Source organism: Buteo buteo, chromosome 9 (assembly GCF_964188355.1).
Source record: "Buteo buteo chromosome 9, bButBut1.hap1.1, whole genome shotgun sequence".
Classification (NCBI taxonomy): domain Eukaryota; kingdom Metazoa; phylum Chordata; class Aves; order Accipitriformes; family Accipitridae; genus Buteo; species Buteo buteo.
In genome coordinates, this window is record NC_134179.1 from 34277827 (window position 1) to 34290552 (window position 12726).

General features: G+C 36.5%; 1 protein-coding gene across 6 annotated transcripts in view; it reads right to left on the bottom strand.

Annotated features, from left to right (window-relative positions):
* Positions 1 to 1748: 1748 nt before the first annotated feature.
* The window catches only part of STXBP5 (syntaxin binding protein 5), a 117439-nt gene continuing 106461 nt past the window's right edge, over positions 1749 to 12726 (bottom strand). For all 6 annotated transcript variants that reach the window (XM_075036033.1, XM_075036028.1, XM_075036027.1 and 3 more), the window contains 4 exons: positions 11519 to 11684; positions 10594 to 10705; positions 8119 to 8339; positions 1749 to 7408 (listed from right to left, as the gene is read on the bottom strand). In XM_075036033.1, the coding sequence (XP_074892134.1) occupies positions 7367 to 7408; positions 8119 to 8339; positions 10594 to 10705; positions 11519 to 11684 (541 nt within the window). In that variant the 3' untranslated portion in view covers positions 1749 to 7366. The remainder of the gene's footprint in view (positions 7409 to 8118; positions 8340 to 10593; positions 10706 to 11518; positions 11685 to 12726) is intronic.

Consider the following 12726-nt stretch of genomic DNA (forward strand, 5'->3'; position numbering starts at 1 on the left):
CATTAATTATGCATTGTGAAAAAATCAGCCAGCAAACTAGAAGGTGAGAAACCGGCTGCTGACATACTGCCCTTGTGGGTTTACCTCAGTGCAGGACCAAGGGAAAATATCCTATTTCCTTCGGCCAGACTGGGATGACTCCAGCAAGGCTGCTACCTTTTCTCCTAAGAGAGAGGAAACAGCCAGTGCCTCTCTCCTGGCCGACGCATGGCCAAGGGAGCAGTCCAGGTGCACCAGGGCAGGAGGAGGGAGCAGGCAAGATCAGGGCTAAGATGCCACCAAGCACCCGCAGGCCAGCGGGCAACAAGGAAGAGCTGGTTCAGTGATGCAGCCTAGACGAAAAGACTGACGCCAAAAGCTAGGACCCGAGCCCGGTCCCTGCATCTGTACTCAGTCCTTAGCCTGCCCAATTTATGGTCCCTCCATACTGGACCTTGGATGCCCACTGCCATGTCCTTACAGGTGTTCCCAGCCTCCTCCCAGGCAGAGCTGGCCAGGGACCATTCCCAATAAAGAATCTGGATAAGGAAAAGTTGTGGAGGGTGGCACAGTTTAATACTAATGGGCGTACCATCATGTGTCTGTAGGTTCTAGATGCAGTTAATTTACAGTATGTTGGCACCGGAACTGTCGTAACACACGATGCGCAAAGGGACCATTTTATGTAGGTCTCATCAAATCCTGGCTTCTACTAAAAGTGTTTCACTTTGCAACCTCAGTCTGACAATGCCCTCCTCTTGTCAGTCCACTGATGCTCTGTGGAGCCCCACAGTCCCCATCAGGAGGGAGCTATTCTTGCTGTGCTACTGGTGATGGCAGAGATTTCAGTTTAATTGGATTGAAGATAAAACAATTTTTTATTCCAATGCATCATCCTATTTATAACTCCTGTGCTGCAGTGCTTAAAGTTCAGAATACGTAAGTATCAGATACCGGGGGGGGGGGGAGGTCAGGCAGGAGAGGCCTGGAACCAGCAGACTTTTCCCACAGATGAAACTGCATCCTCACTACATCAATCACATACTAAAACAACCAGCACTGAAATATTTTACTATTTGACTTTGTGAGATTCCAAAAATTTCACTGAGATAGAGCAATTTCACTTCAGAATTACTGCCTCAGCCTCTCTTCAGATTCAGTATTTCTGCATCATTCAGAGCATGTTTACAAAGGTGGTTCCCCCCACCCAACAGCAGAAGACAGAAAATTTAATAGACTGCAAGCTGGAAATTGGTCGGTGGCAAAGCTGAGCCTCAACCAAAGAAAATAATACATCTGCTGTGCCATAAATATGGCAAAGGGAAAAAAAAAAAAAAGATCAGCTTCATCTCTTCTCCCCATACACCCTGGATTCTTAAATTAATGAACACTGTCAAAATGCAGCTACAGAAAATACTTTGCTTTACTGAGTCTGTAAAATGAACAACCTTAACTTTTCTGATAGCTTAAAAGGATAACAGGACTTCACATCGTCGCCATCGAGATGTGTGTTTCAGAATGTTTTTAGACCTGCTTGGGAACACCACCACCGACAAACCATTTTGCCTTTTGTGCTCCTTAGGGGCTACTCACTGTCAGCCTGGCTGCCAGTGCTTCAAGCACACACTGCTCTGCTAGTTGTACGGTGCATCCCACAAAAACTTAAGCAAAATGAAACAGCCTCTTTTGGCAAGGAGTCACTGTACGCTCCAGCCAGCAGGAAAAGAACTGGTTAGGAAGAAAAGGAGTAAGCTCCACTCATTTCAGGAGAGATTTGAATAGTTTATTTTGCCCAGTCAAGAGCCCTTCAGCATAATGACACATTCATATACACATATATGAACATTTTTTCTGAAACATTAATGTATAATACATTTTAAATTTAAAATACCAGCTGCACAGGTATTTTTATTTACAAAAATATTCCATACTTAATTTTTTAACTTTGTTATGATGACATAGTTCAGTTCAAGTACATGTAAGTAAAATAACTCTATGCAATCTAACATAGTTGTGTTTGTAACAGTACAGTTTGCAGTTCATATGAAACTATATTTGTAGACAGATGGATTTGCAACCCTACCTAAAATGCATATTCCAGTAATCACCCTCAGAAGAGCTAGTGGGGCTCAGCAAGACTTAACTGAAGAATAAGTTGCAATGAACAAAAAGAAAAAAGAAAACACACATGTACACACTAAGTTATACATAAACGAGAACTGCTACACATCAAGCATGCTTACCCACAAGGGGGCAATGTAGAAAAATTTACTGATGGTTTTTTATTTTTCCCCCATGGTGCTGGTACAAGGAAGCAGTAGCATAACTAGAAAGCAGCATGTTTTCCTAGTTCTAACCACTACAGATAGCAGAGCTCAGGTCTAAAATAACATAGTACTGCTTATTTACAATTCTGTTTTAAAAGGGAATATTTAAAACATGTTCCCACCCCTCTCCCTTTGCATCACCTATTACTGAATGGTAGTGGTAATCCACATACAACTCCTTACATGTTTTCAACTGAAACAGTTTAACTTCTAGTTATTATTTGCCTGGTAGTATGTAACTTAGGTACTAACAAAAAGAAGTACAAGTGTCAAAGTAACCTACAGCTGTATGACAAACATTTCTAGGCGCTTTACATGGAAAACTAAAAGGAATACTGATTGACACCTTTCATTTGATTGTTCTATGTTTCTGTCTCGTTTCTCCCCCCCCCCCCCTTTTTTTTTCTTTTTAAAAAACGAACACTCACATCTTTTAGTGTAAAAGAACCCAGAAACACAGTACACTATTTGGCTTGAAACAGTAATAAAGTAGATGATTTACAGCACATCTCTATAACATGCATAAGAAGAAATTGGCCCAGCTTAATTTAGCTTTTCAATGAAAACTGAAATAAAATTGGTTTAGCTGATTTGCCTACACTACACATCTTTTTTTCTGTTTTACTTCCTTCCTTCCCCCCAAACATCATTAATTTCTGTCTACAAAGTATTTGAAGATTTTGTGGTAGTAACAAAGCTATCAACATCCACCAAAAAGATTCATAGAAATCATATAGGAAATTGGCTAGAATGAGAAAAGGTTCAACCAAGAAGTTACCCTGCAACTTGCAGAGGGAGGCAAGGCACTGCACTCCTTCCCCACGCACCGAACATGCTATCCATGCCTGCCCGGGTATGTTAAACCATGATGAGAAAGAAGAGGGCACTTCAGCCACAGGCTGTAAGTTTTCTGCACATGTTCGGTATACACCCCCCACCCCCCCGCTGATTTACATGTAAAGAGCTGATGTATAATCAAAATTCATACATTACTCAAAGAAACTATTGGACAAACCTCACTTAAATTTTGGGGAATTTTAAGAGTCCAAGGAATAAAGCTGAAAAAAGTCTTTCATGTGTATACCCGAAAAAAAATATCGTATCATAGAAAACCAGTCAGCCACAAACTGCAGCTATTGAGAAAACTTTGACATTAGGTTAGTTTTCTGAATGCACTGTCTTCCCTCTCCATACTTCGGGAATTGTTTAAGAATGTTTATAATGAGAAGTAAAAATAAGTATGATTATTTTCTGCAAAGCAAAATGGGCTATTTGTTTTCATTGCTTAGTAATTGTATCATCTCGATATGAGATATGAATGTATTCATAAGCTTAAAACAACTTCTTCTATGGATAATATACATACTTTAAGTACTTTGACTTAAAAATTGAACATAAGTATTTTTAAAATTAAAGGTAGAAGTGTACATATAAAAATTATTTAAAACTAAAAGTATATTCTTAAGCAGTATGTATAAATATAACAGATTTTATTGTATTATCTAGTAACAAATCTGAAAGTGTTGCAGAAATTTATAAACTGAATGCTGACACAGGATACGTGCCTTTCATTAGATTCTATATTGTATATACTTGTATATACATATTTTGCTAAGAAAACACACATTTGAAATGATAGTCACATAATTAGCAAGTGTGCCTGAAAGTAATCTGTTCTAAAGTCTTTATTGAACATGTGTGTTTATATACAGATAATGAACCTGAACTGCACAAATGTAAAAACAAAATTAAGGAATAAAATACCATGATTGAATTAAAGTGCAGGAAAAATTCAAGTTTAAAAGTTCATGTAAGATCAGTGCCATTAATTAAGCAAAAAAAAACCCAAACCCAAAACCCAAACCCAAACGCAAAATGGAAAAGAGAAAAGGAAAGCAAAAAGGAAAAAAAGAAAGGAAATGAACTTGCTTCCAAAAATCCTCCTTTGGATGTAGCTTTCCAACATCACCTGCCATACAAGTACCACCTCAGGCAAAAATCTTTGCATAAAGACAGACAAGGAACACAGCTATATATTACTATAATTTATAACTGACTGTTTGCTGAAGAACAAATCACTGGAGATGCCTGTGGTGTAACACTTTCAGACTTATTTGGAATACACGCATATTTACACATATCAACATTCAAAAGTTACAATTTGGCAGGACTAAGGTGAAGAAAAGCTTCTTCAGTTTACAGTTCCTAATGAGACACACTACACATAAACAGATAGGTAGCAGCAGTTTCTTACACTTCCATCAAAAAAAAAAAAGTAATAGCTCAATTGTATTTTATAGTTTTCCAGATACTCTAAAAAAAGTTTCACACAACTAAAATGCTAGCAAAAAAACCAGGGGTGCTTACCCTAAGGATTTCAATATACTTTGCTGTACAAAAGGTGCACCACCAATAGCAGAATAAGATGCAATGATGTATGATCAACTTCCTTCCACAGAGAAGGAAAAAGGAACGCTTTAGAATAAAATTGTACATAGCCCCTTTTATTGGCCAAGAACCATTTGTGTATTCATCTCGTGAGTAATCATTTCATTAGTTTTCAACTCTAGAAGCATGCTCTGAACATATGCAACAGAAAAAAGATTCAGCTATGATAAATTCTATAATACCAAATAAGCCACTACTCTTCTTGTACTGGCAGATGGTCTCTCATTGCCTCTTTTTTTGCTTGCTGGTGGTTGTCAAATGTTTATTGATGAGAAAGTTAAGTAGGCTTTCCTTTCACACCAAGGTCATCTTCCATTGAATTGATACCATGATTTGCTGAAGAGTACTTTTGCCATCCTCTCCCACAGAGCCTGACGAGACTAATTTTCCAGGATTCTGTAGCTCTGAAATATAGTTCATTTTCACCAGGTCTAATAATAATCAGTCATCTCAATTTATAAATGTGAGATAAGGAAGGAGACAAGTGTCAGCTAGGGTGTTTTATTTTTGGAAATGGTATGGATAGTAGTTTATCTAGTTTTCTTCTACCTGAATTTTTAACAAAATAGTGTTAATTTAATTATGCATTAATTAGACACTAGAAAAGGAATTAACATGCAGAGGCAAAAATTGCGTGGCAAGCTGAGTTAAGTAACTGGAGTTACCATTGACTCAGTAGGTATGGGACAGAGCCATCAAGAAATCAAAGCTACTTGTTCAAGTTGTCATGTTCTCATTTGCTAAGTTCTTTGAACAGTGGACATGGTATGGCATGCCCTCACACTGGCAACAGAATTCACTTGTCTTTTTAAATTGTTACCATACATAAAATCAGAAAATTTATCAATTTGTGCTACAAAGCCCAAACATATTTGCCTTTCATTTGAAAAATGAATTAAGAACCATCAGTAACTTCAATATTTTGCATGCTTTAAGTGTTTTGTAAGGTTGCCTCATCTATGTACCTGCAACATCACTTCACAATACAAATATAACTAAGGTTTTGCTTTGAGAACATTCAGAAAGTGTGCAAAAACACCACAGAGAATGTGATGCTTGGAGAAGCAAACCCAAATGATTAATTTCAGACAATGTAGACCTATCAGCTTGTAAGTACTCCCTTTCATAAAACAAAATCAATCAGTAACTATTCCTGCTTTGAGGAAGAAAGTCTAAATAAATTTTTGAAATGCAAACATTTATTTTAAGGAATTCTCTCTTTTTAAAAGAGCTCTGGTCATTCCCACTGTTACAGCTTTAGTGCAGCAGCCATTAACAAGTTAGCTCAGCTATATTATTTACCTCACCCAAACTGAACACTATTTCACCAGTTCCTGAAGTTTTAGTGGACACTTACCACTGCCCACATTGAAAACACTGCTTTAGAGACTAAATCCAAACTTTAGGCCTTTAGTGCTGAGTGGGGCTGAGATAGGTACTTGTAAAATACCTCTACTAGCAGGATTTAGAAATTTGCTAAACAATATACTGACAATTATTAAATATTAGATGCTTGCCATTATTCATGCATCAGCACCTCCACAGAGTGTAAAACTGTTTGAAAACCTGAGTCCAAGATTATCTGATTTCACAGTAAAGGACTAGAGGGGCATCTAGAATTTAAGTTTTGCTCAAAACTATCTCAGCTATTTTAATTAATGGCTGTAAAGATACATTCTGTTAAACATTTATAAAAGTTCACAGCATGAATGGAACCCACAGCCAATTCTAAATGTTACACAAACTGAACCAATAACTATTTTTGGCAAAAAATAATATTTAACTGAACAGAAGTTGAAGTATTCTTACCACAATGAAGATGTTACCACATTTCACATTGCACAGCCATAACACAAATGAAAACTCCCAGCATGACACATTCCAGTCATATTATTCACTTGACTTTTTTAATGCAAAAATTGTGTATTCTCTTGTTTTGCACTTCACAGAATATGATGTGAATACAAGAATACTAGATCAGGGGTCCAAGAAAAGACTATGCACAGGTCAACTATGTATACAATTTTCAACAAGAAATCTTCCAAGCTTCCAGCTTTTCCGATGAAAGAAGTGACAGCAAACTTGAACTCTTCTTCAACAATAATGGTAAATATAGTGAGTCTTAGAGGGTAAGTGTAAGTCAGCTACCGTCCAGCAAGACAGACAACTTTATTCCAGCTCTTGGACCCCTGATTTATTGCCTCTCCTCACAGGAGGGTATAACACTGGCAGCAATTACAATAGCACAAAAACTTCTGGCATATGAAATATTAACACAGGATTGACCCTGCATTGCCCCTGCCCATCTCACACTACGTTTTCCCTTTACCCTCTTTTCCACATGTTCCAGTTACCTTCTTTGTTCCAACTCTCAGCTAACCAACAGCTAAGAAACACTCAAGTTTGGTTTTTTTGTGTGTGTTTCTTTTAAATATAAAGCTCCTCAGTTAAAGCCATGACTGAGGTAAAACAGTGTGTGATTTGTGCTAGGAAACAACAGTATCCAATGGTAAATACTCCTTTGAATTTTGAAGGTCCTGCCAAAATTAATGAAAAACCAAGATTTTTTTTTCATCAGGACAAAATTAAACAGATGTAATTGATGAGCATCATCAGAATTGGTACCACTTCTTGTCTTTGTACTTCAACATCATCTAGAAAAACAAAAAACAATTTCTAATTACTGCTTCTATAACGAATCAAAAAGTACAATGATATAAACAAATTATAAGCTTACAAAGCAGCATGAGAAAGAGGGACTTTAGTAAGGCTTCTCAAAACTGCAACAACAACATTGCTGAACAGCAAGGGTTTAGCATGATGAATTTTCTAATGGTAGCAACACTGCTGATGATCTGGCCTCAGATAGAAAAAGATGTTTTTGGGACAATGGAAAGGTTGCGCAGGAGTTTAGGGGATGGAAAGAGATCTGGATGAACACAGAAGAGAACAACCATCCTATGTAGTTACTGAGGAAAAAAAATAAATAACTTGGACTCATGGGGTCTGCATACAACAATTGGGTCTTTCTTAAGAACCACAGGAATCTCGCACAGAGCAATACTCTTATCTAACTCAGTGACAAATTCTTCATGTGAACTGAGTTGCACTTTTGGAAATCCACATGCCACTCAGGCAGAGGGTATGCTCTAGACCAATGTGCCACAAGACAAAGCTGTTTACATTAATACTTAATTATTAGGAGTAATGATTGATAGATAAAAGGGAAGTGTCCTTTTTCAGCGATATTGCATTCCCTTTAGATACCTCTAACATGGCTTTGCAGGAGCCAGTTACTTGCAAAACTTGCAATTTTTGCTAGAGTATCAGTTTAATGTTCAGTTTAACATGTTAACAGACTCACCTCATGAGCATGTTTAGAGAAAGAATCAGCACTGTAAAGCATAGCTGCAGTTTTTTCTTCCAGTTCTCCTAGTTTCTGTCCTCTTTCGTCTAGCGCCAACCGGGCTCGTGCTAGTTCACCAACTACACCAGATGCTGCTCCTTTGACCCCTTCAATACCCCCAGGCCCTGGAATATGCTGGGCAAGACTCCTTGATGCCTTCCCAGATGCTGATTCTCCAACTGGAAGCATTTTGCAAAGCAGCAAAAACAGAATAGTAAGGTTTTCTATCACTGTCACATAAATACCAATATAAGTTTGAGGTGTCATTTCTTTGCATGGACACCAAACACCTAATCACAGGCATGACTATGAGCAATACTCACTACTCAATGTTTCTAGATGTTACTATTCAATAAAACTGAGATTTTCAAACATATTTCCAAATTTCCAGGCAGGTTATAAAATTATAACCTTTCCACAGCTCAAGTGTGAAATTAAAACTCTCTCAGTGCCAGCATCATGGTCATCAACAGAATTGTGCTGGTGAAGTGGTTTTTAACATTATAGCTTACTTCACAGGGAAGGTGTTAGGAGTTCAGCAGACAAAGGAGGAGAATTTTGAAAATACAAGCCGTGGTCAGTTCTGGAAGTGCTTTGCTGGTTTAGCTAGCCAGTATGACTCCACCAGCAGAAGTTTCCTTTGATGGAAGTTCAGTTTTAGATGCAGACACCTGAAGATTAGGTGTTTATGCTCTCATTATTGTAAGAATCTTGTAAAAAAAAAAGTCATTTAAGTCATGAAAAGGCAGTACAGCTGTAAGAACAAATCAGCTCATCCTGAAGTAAACACCCACGAATGGCCAGCTGAACAGCTCTCTAGACTCCAGTGACTGCATTGACTACATCTCCTTTGCTCATAATGGGACATCAGCCACCTAGTTCAGTCTAGACACCTAATGGACATGTCAATCTCATGCTGAATTGTATACTCTACAAAAATTTGAGTTAAGGCCAAAACATTTTTGGATGCTGAAGTCAAACCAAATAATCTGTAACTTTTTTTTCCTAAACAATGAAATTATGGTTTAAACATTTTCTTTTTTTCCCACTTCTGGGAAAAATAATATTAACATATTTAACAAGTTTTGCTGCAGTATTTCAAGATTTTATGATTTGATTTTATGCTTCTAGGAAGAATGATTTAGATTTCAACTAACACTATAAACTTCTTTCTGTGAATTCCCAAGAATAAAAAAAAAAGAATCATTTCACTTATTACAGATTCTACTGTGACCCTCATGTTAAATATGACTATTTTAAAGAGACTTTCAGATGTCTTTTGAATTGTCATTGAACTTACTTTCAGGCTACAATTAATTCATTAGGTTTTTTTCTCCCACTCAATACTATTTTCCTTCTAAAGATCTAAGCTAAAACTTGATGGTGGAAAATTGAAATGATGTAAGAAGATACCTTCTAAAGTTACAAGAGTGTTTTTCTGTTGCCACAAAAAGCCATTTTTTTCTTGTCCCAGTCATACTAATTAAACATATAATTTGTGCACACAAATTTCTCTAATAGAATACCTGACCAACCTTTCAAAGTATTACACATATATAAATACAAATGGAATTTTTAATGGAGAAAGTGACCTCTAAATATTTGATATTTGTTCAAAATGTACAGGCAAAAATAGTAAAGACTAATTTAATTTTTATTGGATAGATCAAAGAACCAATAAAAAAACATAAAGGATTGCCAGGGAGCCTTGCCTGTTAAGAGCTATGTTTCATGTTAAAAAGGAAACAGTTCTTACAAATAAACTTGCATAATATAGTGTTCCATCTAGCAAATATCTGAATAAGTGGAAGTTATTTTCCTTAAATATACTAAAAAGCTGCATGCTACCACAGTAAAAAAAAGTTGTAATCAAAAAACAATGAAAAAATGATAAAGCAATAAAAACTTTGCCAAATCTGGATTTTACTGTCCTATGAACAGAGCACCAAATTGAACTATCATACAGTTCTGCCCTTGCTCTCATTCCTAAGGCATCTCTGCACAAGTCAAATGAGGAAAAAGAACCTAGCAAACAAACTGAAGTAGAATGGAGTTTTAATTTTCTCACTGTCCAGAATAGCGTTCTCCAGAACCAGCCTCTTTCAGTTTAACACCATTAAGAAAAACATGGTCAGTACTACACACTTCATAAAGATGAATAAAAATAAAATCAATTGTCCCATTTCTTGTTTTATAATCTACTCCTGAATAAATGAGGTAAAGGAGACTGTGAGAAAACAGCACCAGGCTTTTTTGATCTTGTTGGTAAGGTGTACAACACGTAAAAGATATGAAAAAGTATTTGTCATTCCCTTTTTTACTTTCCTCTTTGCAAATATAATGTTCTATTAACACAGGTAATACATTTCTCAAGGATCACTGGCTTTCTTGGGTAGAAATACCAGAAAAATAACGAGTACTAAAAAAACTTACAGAGTTCTTCTCTGTCAAGTGACTGTGCCCCACCTCCGAACAGGCCTTTAAAGAACCCCCTGTTTGGTGCTTCTGGTGTTTCTACAGGAGTGAAGAGCTCACCCAACATTTCCTTTGCAATGAAGAGGAGACACAACAAAGCATCCATTATTTCACATGCAAATTAATGGAATATTCTTTCACTTTAAGGATTTATTTTGTGGATCTGAATTTGAAAATGAATATGCTTTAATAGGCATCTGCCTTTGCAGAGCAACTTAGGAAATAAAAAATAAAAACATATTAAGAAATCTGTCCAAACCATCTGTTCTGATAGTTGAAAGCTTATAGCTCATGAAATTCACTAGCAAAGAAATGGGTTCAAGTAAAGCTGCATTTGCCCCTCAACAACTTGGACAACACTCCCGATTTTGTCCTGATGAAACTATACCTGCAAATACCCATATCCATGCATGGTACCAAAGTAGAGCTTACAGCCTGCATCTCTGCTATTTCAGTATTCTATACAACTTCTAAGCTGAAGTATGACTGAGAGTCTTTTCAAGATGTTAATACTCCTGAAACATAATAGCTTTCTTCAATTATCCTAAGTTAGTATTCCCCGCTTACGTCAGCATGCACCTTTACCAGCATCAGTTGAACAAGGGAGTTTTAACTGCACGTGTTATACGAGGAAATATCTTATCGATCAAAAAGGGAATTAAGTAAGAAACTGTTTCAAATACAAGAGGATGGATGAAACAGTAAAATTTAAGAGTAGGAGTGATTCACCCTGAATCAGACTCTACAGTGAGAAAAATCAAAGCACGAAAGCCAAAGTGCTTGGCTTTATGACAAACTTCATTACTGTAAGCATCACGAATCTAGAACCAAGAACCTCAGAATATATCTAGGAAAACAGTAATTATTTTTTGTAATTCATTACCTGAAGATTTTCACATGTTTCTTGACTGTAGGTGAGCCTCTGTATTTCAGTTGGTGAGACAAGATAGAGTGCTTGTCCGTTGTTGGTGAAGCAGAATGTTCTGGCTATCCGCATATTGGTGAGTGGCAGGTAATATACATCCAACAACGGCCTTAAACTTGGCAAACTTAAGAAAAAGAATTAAAAAAACTTATTAAATACAGCAAGATTGTCTATTATTGATCAAATATCTCATTTTTAGACTGCAATACATTATTTTTCTCTTCACCATCTGCATAATTACCACATAAACAGGGTATCATTTAATGCAATTGCAAAATCTCAAAACATAAATATGAATTTTTTTTCAAGTTAGTGCCTCAAAAGTGAAATTTAAACATCTGCATCACAGATGCATTTAAAAGCATCCTTTAAATGATACTCTGAGCATGTAAATCTCAGATTCACTTAAAGCATTATTTAGTAATTACTAACAAAGTATTTTGATAAGTATCTACCAAAAGTTTACAACTAAACATCCTGCCTCTTCTCTTGGGTGAAGAATTTCTCCTTGACTAAAAATACAAGTCTAAAAGATCTCTCCTCAAGAACACTTAGAAATATGCAGGGGTGTGCTTTCAAAGGAAAACAGAATTCAGTAGCCTCAAACAATCTTATGAATTATGCCCAACTTTTCTGTCTGACCGCATAATTAAGAGGAAGTCCTCTTAGAGCAAAGTTTACTTACCTTGCATTTTCTGATTCTGCACATGTAATTGCAGTACTTTTGCATCAAGCTACTGAAGAACAGATTCAACACACTCAGGCTGTAACAATGCTCTTGCTACCAAACACTCCTCTCCCTCAAAGTAATAATAAATGCAAGAAAGAAGTGACTGAACACCTGATGTCTTGATAAATAGAACCCAAAATAAACTGCTGTCTCAAAAACATTCACTCTGAAATTTTTGTAAAAGCGTAATTTACATAAGATGTTGGTACATCTGCAGCTAACAATACATTAAGCAGCTTTTGCTGCAGATACCATCTGTATAAGATTATTATTTCTAGAAACTAAAAAAAGCAGTAAAGGTGCAAAGTAAAGTCAAAAGCAATGAAAAAGATGTAGTAACCACAACAGTAAGCGTTGGAGTGGTTTTTTATATGATACTGAGATTTCTAAACATTAAGCTTGCATTTTGCAGACTGGATCGTCTCTTAGCAGATTT